The sequence below is a fragment of the Anolis carolinensis genome, chromosome 2 (assembly GCF_035594765.1).
Source record: "Anolis carolinensis isolate JA03-04 chromosome 2, rAnoCar3.1.pri, whole genome shotgun sequence".
In the NCBI taxonomy this organism is placed as follows: Eukaryota; Metazoa; Chordata; class Lepidosauria; order Squamata; family Dactyloidae; genus Anolis; species Anolis carolinensis.
In genome coordinates, this window is record NC_085842.1 from 13,162,350 (window position 1) to 13,183,875 (window position 21,526).

Consider the following 21,526-nt stretch of genomic DNA (forward strand, 5'->3'; position numbering starts at 1 on the left):
TAGTCCAACCCCCTGCTAAGAAGCAGGAAATCGCATTCAAAGCACCCCCGACAGATGGCCATCCAGCCTCTGCTTAAAAGCCTCCAAGGAAGGAGCCTCCACCACGGTCCTGGGGAGAGAGTTAATAATAATCATCTATTATGCCTGTGAGCATAATACAAGCAGAGGCATAACACTACAAGCTAGAGAAAAAGGCCAGCATTTGGATGTGAAAGGAAAAGGCATCCATTCCCCAGAGAGAAGGAGACGGAATAAAAAACCGGGCTGGGCTGAGCAACAGGGAGCCTCTGGAGCATATGTTACTCATCTCTCTCTTAGAGGCTCCAGGCAGACAACCAGGGTCCATCTTTACTGAACAAGGGCAGGGAAAGGACAACATGTATTTCTTCTTTTCCTCCATGTCTATGTTGTTTTAAGGATCATTTCAATCCACTTCTTAGCCCACTTCCTTAGAGTCCTTATCACTCACACTGAGGAATGATTGTTTCTGTTCTTCTTCACAGTAGATAACGGGGAGAAGAGCCATGTATGCACAGAATGCAGGAAGCATTTGGGACACGACGGGGTCCTTCGTCGACGCCAACAAGCCCACAGAGAAGATGGAAGTCCTGCCAGAGAAAGGCCCGACAAATGCAATGTATGTGGGCAATGTTTTACCAAAAATGTGGCACTTGCGTTTTACAAGACACTAGATGCTGGGAAAAGCCATCTTAAATGGAAAGTATCAGCAAAAGGTGCGGTGAAACATGATAAATTTCACACACGTCAGGAAACATATAGATGCCAGGAGTGTGGGAAGTGTTTTGCTTACAGTTCAGAATTGGTGGGGCACAAAAGACTCCACACAGGAGAGAAGCCGTATCAATGCCAGCAGTGTGGAAAATGTTTTGCTTCCAGTTCAGTCTTGGTGAGCCACGAAAGACTCCACACAGGAGAGAAGCCATACAAATGCCAGGAGTGTGGAAAATGTTTTGCTTACAGTTCAGACTTGTTGAAGCACAACAGACACCACACAGGAGAGAAGCCATACCAATGCAAGGAGTGTGGGAAATGTTTTGCTGATAGTTCAAGTTTGGTGAGGCACAAAGGACTTCACACAAGAGACAAGCCATACGAATGCCAGGAGTGTGGGAAATGTTTTGCTTCCAATTCATACTTGGTGAAGCATAAAAGACTTCACACAGGAGACAAGCCACACCAATGCCAGGAGTGTGGGAGATGTTTTGTTTATAGTTCAGACTTGGTGAACCACAAAAGAGTCCACACCGGGGAAAAGCCATACAAATGTGAGGAGTGTGGGAAATGTTCTGCTTCCCATTCAGACTGGTTGAAGCACAAAAGACTACACACAGGAGAGACGCCATACAAATGTGAGGAGTGTGGGAAATGTTCTGCTTCCCATTCAGACTTGTTGAAGCACAAAATACTACACACAGGAGAAAAGCCATACCAGTGCCAGGAGTGTGGGAAAAGTTTTGCTTACAGTTCGGTCTTGGTGAGCCACAAAAGACTCCACACAGGAGAGAAGCCATACCAATGCCAGGAGTGTGGGAAATGTTTTGCTTACAGTTCAGGCTTGGTGAGCCACAAAAGACGCCACACAGGAGAGAAGCCATACCAATGCCAGGAGTGTGGAAAATGTTTTGCTTCCCATTCACCCTTGGTGAGCCACAAAAGACTCCACACAGGAGAGAAGCCCTACCAATGTGAGGAGTGTGGGAAATGTTTTGTTTACAGTTCAGCTTTGGCGAGCCACAAAAGTCTCCACACAGGAGAGAAGCCCTACCAATGCCAGGAGTGTGGGAAATGTTTTGCTTACAGTTCAAGCTTGACGAAGCACAAAAGACTCCACACAGTAGAAACCATACAAATGCCATGAATGTGGAAAATGTTTTACTCAGACTTCATCCCTTAACCAGCACCAGAGAACACGTACAGGCTAAAAAAAAACAGCCATTGTGGGTAAATGTCTGATTTCAAACAGGACCCTTTGAGAAGTTCTGCGTCAGATTTGGTGGAGTCCTCGTTCTTGTCATTTGAATCCGTAAGTTGGAGGTCCTGTTCTCTGGAGCAGCAGAAAGCAAGCTCTGCGTGACAATCCTTCAGAGCAGTGGTTCTCAACCTGTGGGTCCCCAGATGTTTTGGCCTTCAACTCCCATAAATCCTAACAGCTGGTAAACTGGCTCTGATTTCTGGGAGTTGTATGCCAAAACACCTGAGGACCCACAGGTTGAGGACCACTGCTTCAGAGGTTTGAATATAGTTTTCTTGTCACCTTGTCTGAAAAAAAATCAACCATATGTAACTCCATCAGTTGTTCCTCTGGGCTTAGTTTCCAGCTCCATTTCCACCTTGGTTGCAAATAACCAGTTTGTGGATGTTTCCTACAGAAACTCTGTTTTCCTCATTAGTCCGGAGTGGTTAGCTTGCATATTGTACATTTATTTTTATTTATTTATTTACAGTATTTATATTCCGCCCTTCTTTCTCACCCCGAAGGGGACTCAGGGCAGATTACAATGAACACATATATGGCAAACATTAAATGCCAACAGACAAACAACATACATTAGACAGACACAGAGGCATTTAACTTTTTTTTTCCAGCTTCACGATTCCGGCCACAGGGGGAGCTGTTGCTTCACTGTCCACTAGTGGCTGTACTTCCTCATTCCTTTCCTCGTGTTTTGCTGGCAGTTTTATGATGTTGTAAATTAGTTAAATTAGCCTCCCACATAAAGCGTACCTAAATTTCCCTACTTGACAGATGCAACTGTCTTTCGGGGCTGCATAGGTCAACAGCAAGCCGGGCTATTTAATGGTCGGGGGCTTAACCCGACCCGGGCTTCGAACTCATGACCTCTCGGTCAGTAGTGATTTATTGCAGCTGGTTACTAGCCAGCTGCGCCACAGCCCGGCCATTATGGGAGGCATCCAGAGTTAGCCCTTTCCCTTTAAGACAGTGGTCCCCAGCCAGTGGTCCATGAACCACCAGTTGTTCGCAAGAACTAAAATATGGTCTGTGAAGCTCCTTCTTTGGAAGCCTTTAAGCAGAGGCTGGATGGCCATCTGTCGGGGGTGCTTTGATTGTATTTTTCCCGCAGTACCTTGGTCAGAGAGGGGCCTTTTGTCTGAAATGATAAGGGTGGCACGTGTTCTTGCCTCGGAGTGCATTGGGGTCTCCTTCTCTCTTTCATTCTCTTCTCTTCCCTTGCTTTTTCTTTCTCTTCTTGGCGGTTGCCTGGCTTTTTTCCTTCCCTTCCTTTCCTATCACTTTCCGTTCTTTTGCCTTCTTTCTCTTGCCCTACTTTCCTTGCTTTTTCTTTCTCTTCCCTTCCCTTCCTTTGCCTTCTTTTCTCTTCCCCTTCCTTCCCTTTTCTCTTTCCTCTCCTTCCTTCTTTCCTTCTATCCGTGTGTTCTCTTCCCTTCCTTTGTTTTCTTTTCTCTTGCCCTTTTTCTCTTCCCTTCTCTTCCTTCCTTTTGCCCTCTTTTCCCTTGCCCTTCCTCCCTTCCCTTTTCTCTTCTCTTTCCTTCCTTTGCCTTTTCTCTTGCCCTTCCTTCCCATTTCTCGTTTCTTTCCTTTCTTTCTTTCTTTCTTTCTTTCTTTCTTTCTTTCTTTCTTTCTTTCTTTCTTTCTTTCTTTCTATCCTTGCCTTCTCTTCCCTTCCTTTGTCTTCTTTTCTCTTGCCCTTCCTTTTCCCCTTCCCTTCTTTTCCTTCTCTTTGTCTCTTTTTCTCTTGCCCTTCCTTCCTTTTTCTCTTCTCTTCCCTTCCCACCCTGCCCTTTGCCTTCTTTTCTCTTCCTCTTCCTTCCTTTTTCTCTTCCTTCCTTTTTCCCTTCCCTTTCCTTCACTTCATTATCTTTTCCTTCTTTTCTCTTGCCCTTCTTTCCTTTTTCTTCGTCGTGGAGTCTGTGAAATGCGTACATATGGGTTTCCCAATGCGCCTGCGCAGATTTCGGAACATTCTAGAAGCTTTGAAACGTTAGAAATGGCGGAGGCCCCGCCCATTCTCCCCATATACTATATAAGCCCGAGGCGGGGGCTCCGCCTCAGTTCTTCTTTCAGCGCGACAGCAGATAGAAGGAACCGTTCTACTAGCTTTTCTGATTCCTAACGGGTTTTTCCCGGCTCGACCTTGGACTGTTTGACTGTTCTATACTCTACTCCCTGACCTACTGGCTTGACTTACCCCTTGACTCGGACTCCCATCGACCATCCGCACTTCTCCTATCCAGACCTCGGACCGTTCGCCGTTCAGGCAGGCATGGCTACTCTGTTTTTCAAAAAATGCGGGGCCTGTGGGGGAAAGCTCCCCGACTCAGATGGGCACAATATGTGCCTTTTGTGCCTGGGGGAGGGCCACATCCCCCAATCCTGCTCCATTTGTCAGGGTTTTACCCCTCAGGCACGGCGCAACTGAGAGGCTCGCCTCAAAGCGGTTTTGTACGAGCAAGCGCTCGCGCCGGAACAGGCCCCCGCCCCGGGAGGAGCGCGGGCGGACAAGCGCCCCTCTTCGGAGACGCCTCCGTCTCTCCACCCAGTAGAGCCGCTTGATTCCCTCCCGGCTGGGGAGGAAGCTGGTGAGACTGAGGAGCCCTCGGGGGAAGTGCCCACTAAAAGGGCTAAAACTTCCAAGCCCCAAAAAGGGGCGAAACCGAAGGAAGGACATAAAAAGCCCAAGAAGCTGAGGCAACTCTCTGGCCAAAGGCCCTTGAGCCCTCCTGTATACAGCGGGCCTGACGAACCGAGCCTCCCTAACTCCGCCCGCTGCCGACGAGGCTCCTCTCCTCTTATCTCCCGCCGAGACCCAAGGGGACAAAGACAAGATGGCGGATGCGGCTGCGTCGGAGCCTCCGGAGAAGAATCTGCCCTACTCTCCTAGAGCCATGCAGGCCCATCCATCTCGGCCGGATCCAGGCCCTAGAAGCAGCCGAGAGGAACGGCCCTCCCGCAGCAGCGGAAGGGCCCCTCGGTATCGAGGACGCTCTCCGTCCCGAGACTCCTGGGACTCGCGTGGTAGGAGCCCCTCGAGGGCGTCCTTTTATTCTCGTTCCTGCTCCCCGGGGCCTTATTACAGATTCCCTGACCCTCCCTATTTCGCCTATCCGCCCCCTCCTCCCTTCCCAGGGTTCGAAGCTTATTATCAGCAATGCGGATATCCTTGGAACCGGGGCGAAATCCCTCCCTCGGTACCGAGGCCACCTTCGGAGGCGCCTCCCTCCGCGACCGCCACGATCTCGGCCCCAGGCAGGGCTTCCGCCTCCTCCGCGGGCCCCCCCCCACCCCAGACACCGATGCCATTAACATCAGGCCGACAGGGGAATGAGGCCCAGCATCAAACACCTCTCATTCTGACAAATCTGGAGACCGATAAGGACGCCCCTGAGGCCAGAGATGAAGCACTGCCAGCTTCAGCTTCGGGAGATATGGATCCAGACCCCCTCCAGGCAGAGGAGTTTAGAAACTTCTCTGCCCTTCTCATTCGTCTATCCAGAGCACTTAACCTTCCCACTCCCAAGCCTACCAATGTGGTGGAGGATCCCTGCTTCTCCTCTTCGGAACAGCGACCCCCAGTGACCACAGCACTCCCTACTCTGCCTTATCTGTTGCAAGTCATTAAAACAGTGGGGGTAGCACCATCAATTGTCCCTGCTACCCCTAAAAGAGCAGAGAATTTGTATAAAATTGATTTATCCACTGCCTCCTGGCTAGCGAAACTCCCCAAAGCTAACTCGGTAGTGACAGATGCTCAACCCAGGCCAGCACAGAAGGCCCAGTCTACCCCCTCCGATAGAGAGGGCAAGAAACTGGATACCATGGCAAGGAAGTTTTATTCATCGGCGTGCCTCTTCGCCCGTATGGCCCATTACGGGGTATACATGAGCGTCTACCAAAACTTTCTGTGGAGCAAGCTCAGCACTTACCTGGATTCTCTTCCCCTGGGCGAACAAGCCCTTGCCAAGGCCTTCCAGCAGGAGGCGCTCCTACTTACATCACTACAAAAGGACTTGGCAAAGAATACCGCTGATGCCTCTGGCAAGCTGTTGGCTGGAGCGGTTGCCCTCCGAAGGCATGCCTGGCTGCGAGCTTCTACGTTGTCACCCTCGGCGCGGGCATTAATAGAAGACCTTCCCATGGATGAGGCGGGGTTGTTTAACCCAGACACTGACTCCCAGCTCGAGCATTCTCATAAGATGAAACAAACTGTCAGTAAATATGGTCAGCCCTACCAGCCCTACTCTTTCCAGCAGCGTCACCGCTGGGGCTTTAACTCACAATACCAGCGTAGACGCTATAGCCCTTTTTCGTTCCGAGGTAAGCAACGACAGCAACCTCCCTCAGTTGGAAATCGGAAACCACCCCTGCCCCTTAGAGGTCAATACCGGGGACCGAAACCCTCTGACAACAAGAAGCGTCGCTTTTAGCCCTGCTCAATCCCCGCCTGTTTCCCCCTCCCCAGTTGGTTTCAAGGCCCAGTTGGCCACTTGTTGCCCCATTAGTTTGGCCCATTCAGACCCCAGTGGCCCCACGTACCTAAACAGACTCTTACCTTTCCTTGAGAGTTGGCGTCAAATCACGACTGATGCCTGGGTCCTTACCATTATAGAGGAAGGATACGCCATAGAATTTTTTTCTTATCCCCGGTGGGGCGCATTTGCACCACGCCCCCCTCCGATGCTTTGTGCGAGGAGGTCTCTTCCTTACTCGAAAAAGGGGCGATCTCACCAGTACCACATCACCAAACCCAGTTTTGTTTCTTTTCTCGTTACTTCCTAGTTTCCAAACGAGGGGGCGGACTCCGCCCAATCCTCGACCTCCGTAGAGTCAATGAGTTTATCAGGCTGAAAAAGTTTCGTATGGTCACCCTTCCTTCCATTTTGGCATTCCTCAGGAAAGGGGCGTGGTTGGCCACGGTGGACCTCCGAGATGCGTACTTCCACATCTCCATTAGGAGTGACCACCGAAGGTTTCTTAGTTTTGCAGTTGGGGATCGTTGTTTTTCATTTAATGTTTTACCATTTGGCCTGTCAACAGCGCCACGTGTTTTCACTAAGTGCATGGCGGTGGTGGCAGCTCACCTCCGCCAGCGACACATAGTGGTTTTTCCGTACATTGATGACTGGCTTCTGACTGCTCACTCTTACTGCCAGCTACAGTCCAACATTCAGTATACCCTATCTCTTCTACAGAACCTTGGGCTTGTTATCAATCGGGAGAAATCCCACCTCTCCCCTACCCAACAGATCACTTTTATTGGAGCTGTCCTGGACACCAGGGCTCAGAGGGCTTATCTGCCAGAGGAAAGGTTCAGGAACCTCAGGTCTATGATCAACGAACTACGGGCCTCTGGCCGGGCGTCTGCGTGGTCTATCCAGTCAGTTTTGGGCCACATGGCCTCAACCACGGCTGTCACCGGGTTCGCTCGCCTCCGCCTAAGGCCCCTTCAAAACTGGTTCATCCGCGTCTTCAACCCGCACCGGGACCGTCAAAATGTCATCCTTCATCCTCCGCAGTCTGTCCTAGAGTCCCTCTCCTGGTGGACAAGGAGGTGCAATGTTCAATCTGGCCTACCGTTCAGCCAACCTCGTCCATCCTTGTCGCTGACCATGGATGCTTCCCGCCTAGGGTGGGGCGCGCACATCCAAGGGTTGACAATCCACAATCACTGGTCTCTGAAGGAACAAGCTCATCACATCAATGCGTTGGAACTACTCGCAGTGGAGAAAGCCCTCAGGTCCTTCGCCCACCTGGTCAAGGGCCGTGTCATCCAAGTAGTCACGGACAACACGGCTGTATAATTTTATATCAACAAACAAGGGGGGACCCGCTCGAGAACTCTCCTGCTGATTGTGTCTCGAATATGGGAATGGTGCATCGCAAGACACATTCATCTGATCGCAGTATATTTACCGGGAGAGGAAAACACACTAGCAGATGCCCTAAGCAGGGACACTGCTACCAACCACGAATGGCGTCTCCACAGCAGAGAGTTCCAGTTCCTAACACGCTGTTGGGGGACCCCTCGGCTGGACCTCTTCGCCTCACCCACCAACAGCCAGTGTCCTCAATACTGTGCACGCCTGCGCCCTCTCGCATCCCCAGGCTGCCTGGGAGACGCCTTTCTTTTCTCCTGGGTGCCAGGCCTACTCTACGCGTTTCCGCCTCTTCCACTACTCTCTCGAGTAATAGCCAAGATCGTAGCGGACAATGCGGATTGCATCCTTGTAGCACCCTGGTGGCCCCGGCAGCCGTGGTTCGCAACCCTACTGAACGCATCAAGGGACGACTACGTTCGCCTCCGGTGCTCCCCGGACCTGCTCACAATACAGGACGGACTTGTCCGACACCCGGACGTTACAACCCTTCGTCTGACGGCGTGGAGGATCAGGCCACAGCACATCTGTCCGACGCCGTCCGACAAATAATCCTCGCAGCCCAAAAGGTTTCGACTAAGAGGGCTTACACCTATAAGTGGGCTCGCTTCACAAGCTACGTTGACACCTTAAATGTTAATCCTCTTACGGCCCCTGTTTCTGTTGTTTTGGACTTTTTAGTTCACCTGTCATCCAAGGGTATGTCCCTGTCTTCGATTAAGTGCTATGTGGCGGCATTATCCTGGTTCCGAAGGAAAGCCGGACAACCTTCCTTATTTCGGGACCCTCTGCTCCAGCTGTTTCTTAAAGGCTATAAGAACCTACACCCGCCTTCCTCGCTCCCTTCGCCGGCTTGGAGTCTGGAACTAGTCCTTTCGCAACTATCAAAACCTCCATTCGAGCCGATGGCGTCGAACGGTTTATCCCATCTTTCCTGGAAGACCGCGTTTCTTGTGGCGATAACATCTGCTAGGCGGGCCAGTGAAATCACGGCCCTGCGGTCCGATCCACCGTATATCCGCTTCCATGACGACAAAGTAGTTCTTCGGACAGATGTAACATTCCTTCCCAAAGTGGTCTCCCACTTCCATATGACTCAGGACATCGTTCTGCCCTCCTTTTTTCCAAATCCCTCTTCTCCACTGGAGGCAGCTCTACACTCTTTGGATGTCAAGAGGGCCTTGCTGTATTACATCCACAGGACGGCCCCACATAGGAAGTCGCCAAGGCTTTTTGTTAAGTACCGGAAGGATGCTATGGGGCTCCTGGTATCCTCCCAGCGGCTGGCATCCTGGATAACGTCGATGATTCGCCTCGCCTACCAGATGGCAGGGAAGGAACCTCCACTGCACCTAGTGGCTCACTCCACCAGGGCCCTATCAACGTCTCAAGCCTTCCTAAGAGGTGTTCCATTAGATGACATCTGCAAGGCAGCCACCTGGGCTGCACCGTCCACCTTCGTATCTCATTACAAGCTGGACATCCAAGCGAAGAGGGACGCCGCCTTTGGCAGAGCCGTTTTGTTTTCCTGCGTGGCATGACCCGCCTCCAAGGTTAGTAGCTTGCTAGTCACCCATATGTACGCATTTCACAGACTCCACGACGAAGAAGTGTGGGTTGCTTACCTGTAACCATGTTTCTTCGAGTGGTAGTCTGTGAAATTCGTACAGCCCCGCCCGTCCGCCCCGCTGATGTCATGCCTCGGTGTCTCAGCTGCTGTCTTGCGGCTGGGAACTGAGGCGGAGCCCCCGCCTCGGGCTTATATAGTATATGGGGAGAATGGGCGGGGCCTCTGCCATTTCTAACGTTTCAAAGCTTCTAGAATGTTCCGAAATCTGCGCAGGCGCATTGGGAAACCCATATGTACAAATTTCACAGACTACCACTCGAAGAAACATGGTTACAGGTAAGCAACCCACACTTCTCTTCTCTCCTCTTCCCTTCCTTGACCTTCCTTTCTCTTGCCCTTCTTTCTTTGCATTTTCTTTCTCTTCTCTTCCTTTGCTTTCTTTTTTCTCTTGCCCTTCTTTCCTTGCTTTTTCTTTCTCTTCTCTTCCTTTGCCTTCTTTTTTCTCTTGCCCTTCTTTCCTTGCTTTTCCTTTCTCTTCTCTTCTCTTCTCTTTCCTTCCCTTCCCTTCCCTATCGTATGTTATGGACTGGATTAGAATGCAATATATATCTCAATTTGATGCCTCATGAACTTGAATGTATACTGTAATTGTTTTTCTTAATCTGCTTATTATATTTTTATTATTGATGTACTCTGATTGCTGTTTATGTGAGTTTAATACGTTGTAAGCCGCTTTGGGTCCCATGAGGGAGAAAAGTGGAATATAAATAAAGATTTATTATTATTATTATTGTATGACACAGCAAACAAGATAGATATGCTGGATTTCATATCACAAAATCACAAACACTTCCCAAGTGTCTAGGACTGTGTGATGTTTATTGTTGTTGTTGTTGTTGTTGTTGTATGACACAGCAAACAAGATAGATATGCTGGATTTCATATCACAAAATCACAAACACTTCCCAAGTGTCTAGGACTGTGTGATGTTTGTTGTTGTTGTTGTTGTTGTTGTTGTTGTATGACACAGCAAACAAGATAGATATGCTGGATTTCATATCACAAAATCACAAGTCGAACACTTCCCAAGTGTCTAGGACTGTGTGATGTATTTTCGGATGATGCGTGCAGATCCCAGTAGGGTGGCCTTTTGCAGTTGGCAGATCGTAATTTTGTCAATGTCTATTGTTTCCAAATGCCGGCTGAGATCTTTTGGCACGGCACCCAGTGTGCCCATCACCACCGGGACCACCTGCACTGGTTTCTGCCAGAGTCTTTGAAGTTCAATCTTGAGGTCCTGATAGCGGCTGAGTTTTTCCTGTTGTTTTTCGTCAATGCGACTGTCACCTGGGATGGCAACATCAATGATCCAAATATTTTTCTTTTCCACAACTGTGATGTCTGGTGTGTTGTGTTCCAGAACTTTGTCAGTCTGGATTTGGAAGCCCCACAGTACCTTTGCGTGCTCATTCTCCAATACTTTTGCAGGTTTGTGATCCCACCAGTTCTTTGCTGCTGGGAGGTGGTACTTGAGGCATAAGTTCCAATGAATCCTTTGGGCCACATAGTTGTGCCTCTGTTTGTAGTCTGTCTGTGCGATTTTCTTATAGCAGCTGAGGATAGGATCCATGGTTTTGTCAGCTTCCTTGCACAGTCTGCATATTATTATTATTATTATTATTATTATTATTATTATTATTATTATTTCTTGCCCTTCTTTCCTTCTCTTGCCTTCCTTCCCTTTGCCCTCTTTTCCCTTGCCCTTCCTTATTTCCTTGCTTTCCCTTCTCTTGCCTTTCCTTCCTTTTTCTCTTCTCTTCCCATCCTTTCCTCTGCCTTATTTTCTCTTGCCTGTCCTTCCTTCCTTCCTTCCTTCCTTCCTTCCTTCCTTCCTTCCTTCCTTCCTTCCTTCCTTCCTCTTTTCACCCTTTGCTTACTTTTGCCTCACCTTCACCAGCCTCCTCCTGCCGCCTGAGGATTAGGAGGGACAACCGACAAACACGGCCCCCTCCAACCCTCCCTGCCCCCCATCTGGTGTCCAGTGGGTTTGAAAGCAGTGGTTCCCAACTTTTTTAAAAATCTGAGGAGTTTTGGTGTTAAAAAGCAATTTTTATACTAAAATTCAAGGAATCGCCTTGCACTGTCTTATGCTCTTCTCCACAACTTATTTATGCGAACAAGGGTTTTCTGCTTTGCTGGTTAATTAAAAACAAGTCCAGGAATCGATTGAAAGTAAGTGATGATATATGTGTAGCTTTGAGCAATAATATTAGCCTCAGTCTTACTCAACTTGTAAAGAAGATGCAAGCTCAAAAATCACATTGATGCTAACCATATTTAATTTTCTATTAACATGTTCTTTTTTATATTATGACTAGCTTGGGGACCCGGCAGTGCCTGAGCTGTTTGAGAAGGGCACTGCTTGCTTGTGTTCCAAGTTTAGTCTAGATCCAATGTCAGCTGGTTGCAGTGGGTGCCGGTGAACTATAACTCTGATATGCAAGTCCCATCGTCCATGGTCCATCTCCCTCCAAACAGCGGCAGGATTTAGAGCAAGTCATGGGAGCTCTGTGTGCCAAGTTTGGTCTTGATCAGTCATTGGTGGGAGTTGCAGTGGTCTCAGGAAGAGAGAGAAGATATTGCAAGTCCCATCGTCCATGGTCCAAACTCTTCCAAACTGCACCAGGATGTAGAGTGGGTCATGGGGGCTCTATGTGCCAAGTTTGGTAGTGATTCGTCATTCGTGGGAGTCGCAGTGGTCTCAGATAGTGAGTGAAGGTACTGCAAATCCCATCATCCATGGTCCAAACTCTTCCAAACTGCACCAGACATAAAGGGGGTTATGGGTGCCAAACATATTTACATTATTTTCTATTATATTTTTAAATATTTATACCACATAAAGGAAAGCAATATAATAATAAATTAGAATAATTGGAAAGGGACTGGAAGTCATTTTTGGGTTTTTTTTATGATAATAAATTAGAATAATTTATTATCATAAAAAACCCCAAAAATGACTTCCACTCCCTCATAAAGTCTTCCATTTTTTTTTAAATTTTTGTATATGTTTACATTATATTTACATTATTTTTACAATTCATTTACAGCATATTTACAACATTAAAGAAAATTTATTTACATTTTAAAAATGTATATTTTTACATTATATTTACATTATTTTAACAATTCATTTACAGTATATTTACAATATTAAAGAAAACGTATTTACATTATTTTCTATTATATTTTAAATATTTATACCTCATGTGAGAAAACATAATAATAAATTAGAATAATTTATTATCATAAAAAATCCAAAAATGACTTCCAATCCTTCATAAAGTCTTCCATTATTTTTAAAAATTTTGTATATGTTTACATTATGTTTACATTATTTTTACAATTCATTGACAGTATATTTACAATATTAAAGAAAACGTATTTACATTAGTTTCTATTATATTTTAAATATTTATACCTCATGTAGGAAAACATAATAATAAATTAGAATAATTTATTATCATAAAAAATCCAAAAATGACTTCCAATCCTTCATAAAGTCTTCCATTATTTTTAAAATTTTTGTATATGTTTGCATCATATTTACATTATTTTTACAATACTTTTACAGTATATGCACAATATTAAATAAAATATATTTACCTATTTTCTATTTTTTTATATTTATATTTACAAAGCAGTAATGCAGGAGGAGGAAGGGCAAAAGGAAGGGCGGAAGTAAAGGGAGTTTTGGCTTCACAGTCCTCCAAGGACCAGCGAGACGTGTTTCCTAGAAAGGCATCAGAATGCTAAATACAGGAAGAGGAAACCTCCCACTTCTGCTGGGAGAGGAGGAGAGGAGGTGAGAGGCATCTCTGCCCAAAAATTTATTTTAATATATGCCTTCTTTTTTTGGCTGTATAGGGAAAAAGGCCAGATAACAAATAAAATGCATTATATTATTATTATTATTATTATTATTATTATTATTATTATTATTATTATTATTATTTCATTGTTATTATAGTATTATATTACATTATTATATATTGTTGTTAAGGAGAATTAAGAACAATTAGTTACTAAGCTCAATAAAGTATGGAGAAAAATAATAGATGGCTTCTAAGAAAAGAAATAATCACTAGGAATAATAATGGTTACGAAAAACAAATTAAGAAAAATTAAACTCATTATTATTTTAGATTATTATATTATTATAGATCAGGGGTCCCCAAACTAAGGCCCGGGGGCCGGATGCGGCCCTCTGAGGTCATTTACCTGGCCCCCGCCCTCAGTTTTATAATATAATATATTGTATATACATATAATATTGATAATGATATTATAATGTAACTAGCTGTGCCCGGCCACGCGTTGCTGTGGCGAAGTCTGGTGGTATGGGAAATAAAGTATTGAGGAATTGGTGGTAGTTAAGGTCAAGGGTAAAGGTTTTCCCCAGACATTAAGTCCAGTCATGTCTGACTCTGGGGGTTGGTGCTCATCTCCATTTCTAAGCCGAAGAGCCGGCGTTGTCCGTAGACTCCTCCAAGGTCATGTGGGATGACTGCATGGAGCGGCGTTACCTTCCCGCCGGAGCAGTACCTATTGATGCACTCACATTTGCATGTTTTCGAACTTCTGGGTTGGCAGAAGCGGGAGCTAACAGTGGGGGCTCTCTCCGCTCCCCCAATTCAAACCTGTGGCCTATCGGTCCAGAAGTTCAGCAGCTCAGCGCTTTAACACGCTGCGCCATCGGGATATTATTTCCTAAAGGTTGTGAATATACAATGTTTCTGATTGGTTTTTTTTGTCTGTTGGAGGCAAGTATGAATGCTGCAATTAGGAAAAATGATTAGGATGTAATGGCCTTGCAGCTTTAAAGCCTAGCTGTTTCCTCCCTGAGTGAATTTTTTGTTGGGAGGTGTTAGCTGGCCCTGATTGTTTCCTGTCTGGAATTACCTTGTTTTCAGAGTGGTGTTGTTTGCGATATTTTATGTGCTTCTACTGTCTGTGGCCCTGAGAAAACAGAGGATTTGCCAGACTTTGATGATGGGAATACTTTGTTGGGAGGTGTTAGCTGGCCCTGATTGTTTCCTGTGTGGAATTCCCCTGTTTATTTACTGTCCTGGTTTTAGAGATTATATTGTTTTGCATTATTCTATCCCAGTAATTATTTCATATTAAAGAAGAATCTCACTTATCCAACATTCGCTTATACAATGTTCTGGATTATCCAACGCAGTCTGCCTTTTCATAATCAATGTTTTTGTAGTCAGTGTTTTAAATTCATTGTGATATTTTAGTGGTAAATTTGTAAATACAGTACAGTAGAGTCTCACTTATCCAACATAAACGGGCCGGCAGAACGTTGGATAAGCGAATATGTTGGATAATGAGGAATTAAGGATAACCCTATTAAACATCAAATTAAGTTATGATTTTACAAATTAAGCACCAAAACATCATGTTAGACAACAAATTTGTCAGAAAAAGTAGTTCAGTACACAGTAATGTTATATAGTAATTACTGTATTTATGAATTTAGCACCAAAATATCACGATATATTGAAAACATTGACTACAAAAATGCGTTGGATAATCCAGAATGTTGGATAAGCGAGTGTTGGATAAGTGAGACTCTACTGTAAATACTACATAGCATTACTGCGCATGGAACTACTTTTTCTGTCAAATTTGTTGTATAATATGATGTTTTGGTGCTTAATTTGTATAACGATTACCTAATTTGATGTTTAATTGGCTTTTCCTGAATCCCTTCTTATTATCCAACATATTCCCTTATCCTGCCGGCCTGTTTACGTTGGATAAGTGAGACTCTACTGTATATTTCTCATCTTATATTATCTGCTTAGAACTGGATTATATGAGGCTCCTTCTTCACAGCTGAATAAAATGCACACTGAAGTGGATTATATGGTAGTACGGAGTCAAGATAATCCAGTGCAAAGCAGATAATATAAGATTATAAATGGGTTATATAGCTGTGTTGAAGGGCCTTGAGTCTACACTGCCATATAATCCAGTGCAAATTAGATAATCTGTGGAAGAAGTCTAAGTGAGGCCTATATCTGCCTGTCCCCTAACTGAAACCTGGCTGTCCCTTGGTTGCTAGGCAACCAAGTGGGCAGAGATTAGCCCTCTAAACTGACAGCAATTGGATAAAAAAAATTATTGCTCTCCCTCTAATTAGGACTTTATTTTTCTTTTCTTTTTGTTGTATCAACCTTGAGGCGTGGATGATGGGTTGTGTTGTCAAATTTTGAGGTTGGGGGACCTGTACTTTTGTTGTTTTGTGAATTGCCGTGATGCCATCACTCTTTTATATATATAGATACAATATAACACTAATAATAATACCATATAATAATATTGATTATATATTCTATATTACATATAATATTACTAATAATATTACAGTACAGTGGTATAGTTCAATATAGTAATATATAATGCTAATATTGTGCTATGCTAATAATATAATATATTATATTGTACATATAATTTGTAAGCCACTCTTTGGAGTGAGAAGGGTGTGATACAAATGTAGTAAATAAATGCAGTAAATAAATAAATAATAAATAAATACATTTTAGACTTAGGCTCGCCCAAAGTCTGAAATGACTTGAAGGCACACAACAACAACAACAACAACAACAACAACAACAACAACAACAATCCTAATTAACTTTTGGCCAGAAGCAGGAGCACAATTCCCATTGAAATCCTGATAAATGTACGTTGGGTTAAAATTGTTTTTATTTTTAAATATTGTAATGTTCTTTCATTGTTCTTGTTTTTGCACTAAAAATAAGACATGTGCAGTGTGCATCGGAATTTCTTTGTATTTTTTTTTTCAAATGATAATCCGGCCCCTCAACAGTCTGAAGGATTGTGGACCCGCCCTCGGATTAAAAAGTTTGAGGACCCCTGTTATAGATAATATTATAGTACTATATTACAGTAGAGTCTCACTTATCCAAGACTCGCTTATCCATGGTTCTGGATTATCCAAGGCATTTTTGTAGTCAATGTTTTCAATATATTGCGATATTTTGGTGCTAAATTCGTAAATACAGTAATTACAGCATAACATTACTGCGTATTGAACTACTTTTTCTGTCAAATTTGTTGTATAACATGATGTTTTGGTGCTTAATTTGTAAAATCATAACCTAATTTGATGTTTAATAGGCTTTTCCTTAATTCCTCCTTATTATCCAAGATATTCGCTTATCCAAGGTTCTGCCGGCCCATTTAGCTTGGACAGTGAGACTACTGTATATTATTGTTGTGTGTTACATATTATATTATTCTTTTATATATTATGATTATTATTACTGCTATATTATAATTATAATTATATTATATATGGTTATATGACACATTATTATGTTATTATTTTACATCATATTATTTTAGATTATATTGTACTACTATGTAGGAGCCCCTGGTGGCGCAGTGGTTTAAACCACTGAGCTGCTGAATTTGCTGACTGAAAGGTCACAGGTTCGAATCTGAGGAGTGGGGTAAGCTCCCGCTGTTAGCCCCAGTTTCTAATAACCTTGCAGTTCGAAAACATGCAAATGTGAGTAGATCAATAGGTACCGCTCCGGCGGGAAGGTAACAGCGCTCCATGCAGTCATGCCAGTGGCCACATGACCTTGGAGGTGTCTATGGACAATGCCGGCTCTTGGGCTTAGAAATGGAGATGAGCACCAACCCCCAGAGTTGGACACGAGTAGACTTAATATCTGAAGAAACCTTTACCATTACCTACTCCGCCATATTATATAGATACATACATACCTATTTGACTTTTATGTATGTAGATATTATTCTTTGGCAGCTTCGATTGATGTGCTCTTTCTAGGAATCTCTAGATCCTCGAGCACAGTGAATTCTAGTGCTGCTTTGGGTGGCCTCACAAACCCCAGACGCAGGTGAAATGTCAGGACAGAATGCTACTGGAACATGGCCAGGCAGCCTAAAAAACTCACAGCAACCCAGACCTAGATATTGCTAGAGAGAAATCTTCTCTTAAGTATTTATAGGACCTACAGTGGAATTCTATGGTCAACACCCAGTGGAAGTTGTAGAACTTAATCATAGTCATAATGACTTTATTACGAGGGTTGAATGAAAAGTAATGCCTCCACCTTGGTAACTCCTCACGAGATGGCAGTCCTGGTATGTGGCAGGTCCTGGCTTGTTCAGTAGACTCTCCTCTACAGTTAGTTCCATTTGGCGGGAAGCCTTACCATTGAACAGTTGTGTTGTTAAAGTGCGAAGTATAGAACCCTGCACAGACAGTTCCATTTTGGCGGGAAGCCTTAGCATTGAACGGTTGTGTTGTTAAAGTGCGAAGTATGGAACCCTGCACAGACAGTTCCATTTTGGTGGGAAGCCTTAGCATTGAACAGTTGTGTTGGTAAAGTGCAAAGTATGGAACCCTGCACAGACAGTTCCATTTTGGTGGGAAGCCTTAGCATTGAACAGTTGTGTTGGTAAAGTGCAAAGTATGGAACCCTGCACAGACAGTTCCATTTTGGTGGGAAGCCTTAGCATTGAACAGTTGTGTTGGTAAAGTGCAAAGTATGGAACCCTGCACAGACAGTTCCATTTTGGTGGGAAGCCTTAGCATTGAACAGTTGTGTTGGTAAAGTGCAAAGTATGGAACCCTGCACAGACAGTTCCATTTTGGTGGGAAGCCTTAGCACTGAACGGTTGTGTTGGTAAAGTGCGAAGTATGGAACCCTGCGCAGACGGTCGGTCAATGCGACTTAAGCAACGTGCAGTCATTGAATCCTTGACAGCATCTGTTGAGGAGTTACGAAGGTGGAGGCATTACTTTTCAGTCAACCCTCCTACTTGCCTCTCCCTGCAGCTGGAGGCAGGATACAACATCATTGAAACAAGAACAGAGTTAATTTTTCCCACCTTCACATAAATATAAAGATGCCTTGTTTGCTCTCCTCCCTTTCAGCCTCCGGTCTCCCCTGAGATGTATTTCCTAGGTGAGGAATGGGATCTTCCGGAACACAGGGATCTCTACAAGGGCATCAAAGCGGAAGGTGACGGGAATCCGGATGACGGAAATGTGGCCTCTTTGGGTAAGAAGCCCCTTTGCCTTGGGTGCCTTGGGTGGTGGTCACTCCAGGGTTTCAGGGATGGCAGCATAGAAGTAGACCATGATGACCAGGCTGGCCTGTAGCCAGAAAAAATATTCAGGAGGGATTGAAACTTTTTTCCCCTGAGATGACTTTTGAGGTCATTCCCCCTGAGATGACTTTTGAGGTCATTCCCCCTGAGATGACTTTTGAGGTTTGAGCCAGTGTTTTCAAAATGATGTCTGCAAGTCCTCCACCTATCATATCACTTATCTTCACAAAGCCTATAAAGTCTTCTCTTATTCCTGCCAGTTTGACATCAATGTACCTTACCAAGAGTGATAACTGTTCGGAGGTACTCACATCCAAAGTTTCATCTGCCAAAATAGAGTGGTTCTCAACCTGTGGGTCCTCAGATGTTTTGGCCTTCAACTCCCAGAAATCCTAACAGCTGGTAAACTGGCTGGGATTTCCGGGAGTTGTAGGCCAAAACACCTGGGGACCCACAAGTTGAGAATTAGATGGATTAGATAAACCAATGGAAGACCTCCATTTCCATTTGGGCCCGGGCTGTGGCGCAGGCAGGAGAGCAAGCCAGCTGCAATTAACTGCAATGAATCACTCTGACCAGGAGGTCATGAGTTCGAAGCCGCTCGGAGCCTATGTTTGTTTGTCTTTGTTCTATGTTAAAAGGCATTGAATGTTTGCCTTGTGTGTGTAATGTGATCCGCCCTGAGTCCCCTTCGGGGTGAGAAAGAAGGGCGGAATATAAATGCTGTAAATAGATAAATAAATAAATTTCCACAGTTTTCACCTGCAATCCAGGTCAAATGCCCCATCCCATCCCATCCTGCACCTTAAGCTTTTCCTGCATGCTACCACATTTTGGCAGCTTCCACTATGACTCCTTCCACTATGTCAGCAATTGCTGCTGTTGCAATGTAAATTGGTAGAAAGGTAGATAAATTTGGTTGAGACAGTGCTTGTAGTTCTGGAGGGACTCTAATATACTTGGCATGCGGATTTGGTAAAGGTAAAGTTTTCTTCTGATGTTAAGTCCAGTCGTATTTGACTGGGGGTTGATGCTGAAGAGCTGGCGTTGTCCGTAGACACCCCCAGGTTCATTTGGCCACTGCCATGACCTCATGGAGCGCCTTTACCTTCCTGCCAGAGCGGTACCTATTGATCTATTCACATTTGCATGTTTTCAAACTGCTAGATTGGCAGAAGCTGGGGCTGACAGTGGAAGCTCACTCCGCTCCCCAGATTCAGAGCGCCGACCTTTTGGTCAACAAATTCAGCAGCTAAGCAGATTTGGTTAACCAGTTAAAATTCAACCAGGTTTTTGTTTCTTTACCTAAATTTTTTTGGCGTGGTTTGAACCCCTAAACCACCCCCTTAGTTTTGGGATTGATTTTGACTTGGACATTCCTTCTGTTCAGAATGGCTGCGCAGCTGCACCTTTTCAGTATTTTTTATATTCTTTTTATCCCACTTTTCTCCTGATAGATGTAAAAACCTTGCCAAGGAACAGACCTAATGGGGACATTATAAATCAGAAGCAACTGACGTACCCACTGGGACGTGTTCCTGAATTTACTTTGGCAAGAGGAAACTAGATACAGTAGAGTCTCACTTATCCAAGACTCGCTTATCCAACGTTCTGGATTATCCAACGCATTTTTGTAGTCAATGTTTTCAATGCATCGTGAAATTTTGGTGTTAAATTCATAAATACAGTAATTACTACATAGCATTACTGCGTATTGAACTACTTTTTCTGTCAAATTTGTTGTATAAAATGATGTTTTGGTGCTTAATTTGTAAAATCATAACCTCATTTGATGTTTAATAGGCTTTTCCTTAATCCCTTCTTATTATCCAACATATTCGCTTATCCAACGTTCTGCCGGCCCGTTTATGTTGGATAAGTGAGACTCTACTGTAATAGTGAACCCTATTCAAATCAATAACTTTTGTCCTTGTTATGAATAACTTTTCAATAACTTTAAAGCATAGGTTCTTTTTATTGCAATTTCAGTGTAAGAGGTATGTCAGAGCTTTTACAGAACAACATTTAGACTGAGACTATTAATTGCTATTCTATCTGGCCAACCAAGGATTCCGCAAGGGAGAAAGCGGCCAGGCTTGCAAGCAGCAAAGCTATTCAGTGCTATTCAACCTGGCCAACCAAGATTTCCCCTAGATAGAAAATCCCCAGGCTCTGAAGCCAGAAGGCTACTCTGTCCCATTCAACCAGGCCTAGAAAAGATGCCCTATGCAGAAAGAGGCCAGGCCTTTAAGCTGCAAGACTATTCAAAAAAAAAAAAAAGTAAGGTAAAGGTTTTCCCCTGACGTTAAGTCCAGTCATGTCTGACTCTGGGGGTTGGTGCTCATCTCCATTTCTAAGCCGAAGAGCCGGCGTTGTCCGTAGACACCTCCAAGGTCATGTGGCCATAGGCATGACTGCGTGGAGCGCCGTTACCTTCCCGCCGGAGCGGTACCTACTGATCTACTCACATTTGCATGTTTTCGAACTGCTAGGTTGGTAAGACTATTCAGTGCAGTTAAATATGGCCAAACAAGGATTCCCCGACAAAGGAAGTAGTCAGGCTTCTTTGATTGAGGGTGCTGCTCCAGCTACTCCACAAAACGACCAGGCTTTGAGGCTGCAAGGCTATTCACGGCTATTCCACCTGTCCAACAAGGGATTCCCATAAGCCACAGCAACACGTGGCCGGGCAAAGCTAGTAACAATATAAAAACAGGTTATTACACAAAATAAAATGTCACACTAAAAATAGCAATCAATGATAATCACAACAGGTTCCAATTGGGGGGCGAGGGTCCATAATCCCATAGGTTAAACATGGTCCATAATCCAGAAAGATGAAACTGTGCAGTATATATCGGGCCAAAGTCTAACCAGAATGGATTCATTCAAACACCT

The 21,526-nt window shown here is 44.6% G+C and overlaps 1 protein-coding gene across 1 annotated transcript in view; it reads left to right on the plus strand.

The window, feature by feature from the left end:
* The window catches only part of LOC103277533 (zinc finger protein 420-like), a 43,702-nt gene that overhangs the window by 15,397 nt on the left and 6,779 nt on the right, over positions 1 to 21,526 (plus strand). Inside the window, exon 6 of the mRNA XM_062973226.1 lies at positions 504 to 1,853. Coding sequence (XP_062829296.1) covers positions 504 to 1,853 — 1,350 coding nt within the window. The remainder of the gene's footprint in view (positions 1 to 503; positions 1,854 to 21,526) is intronic.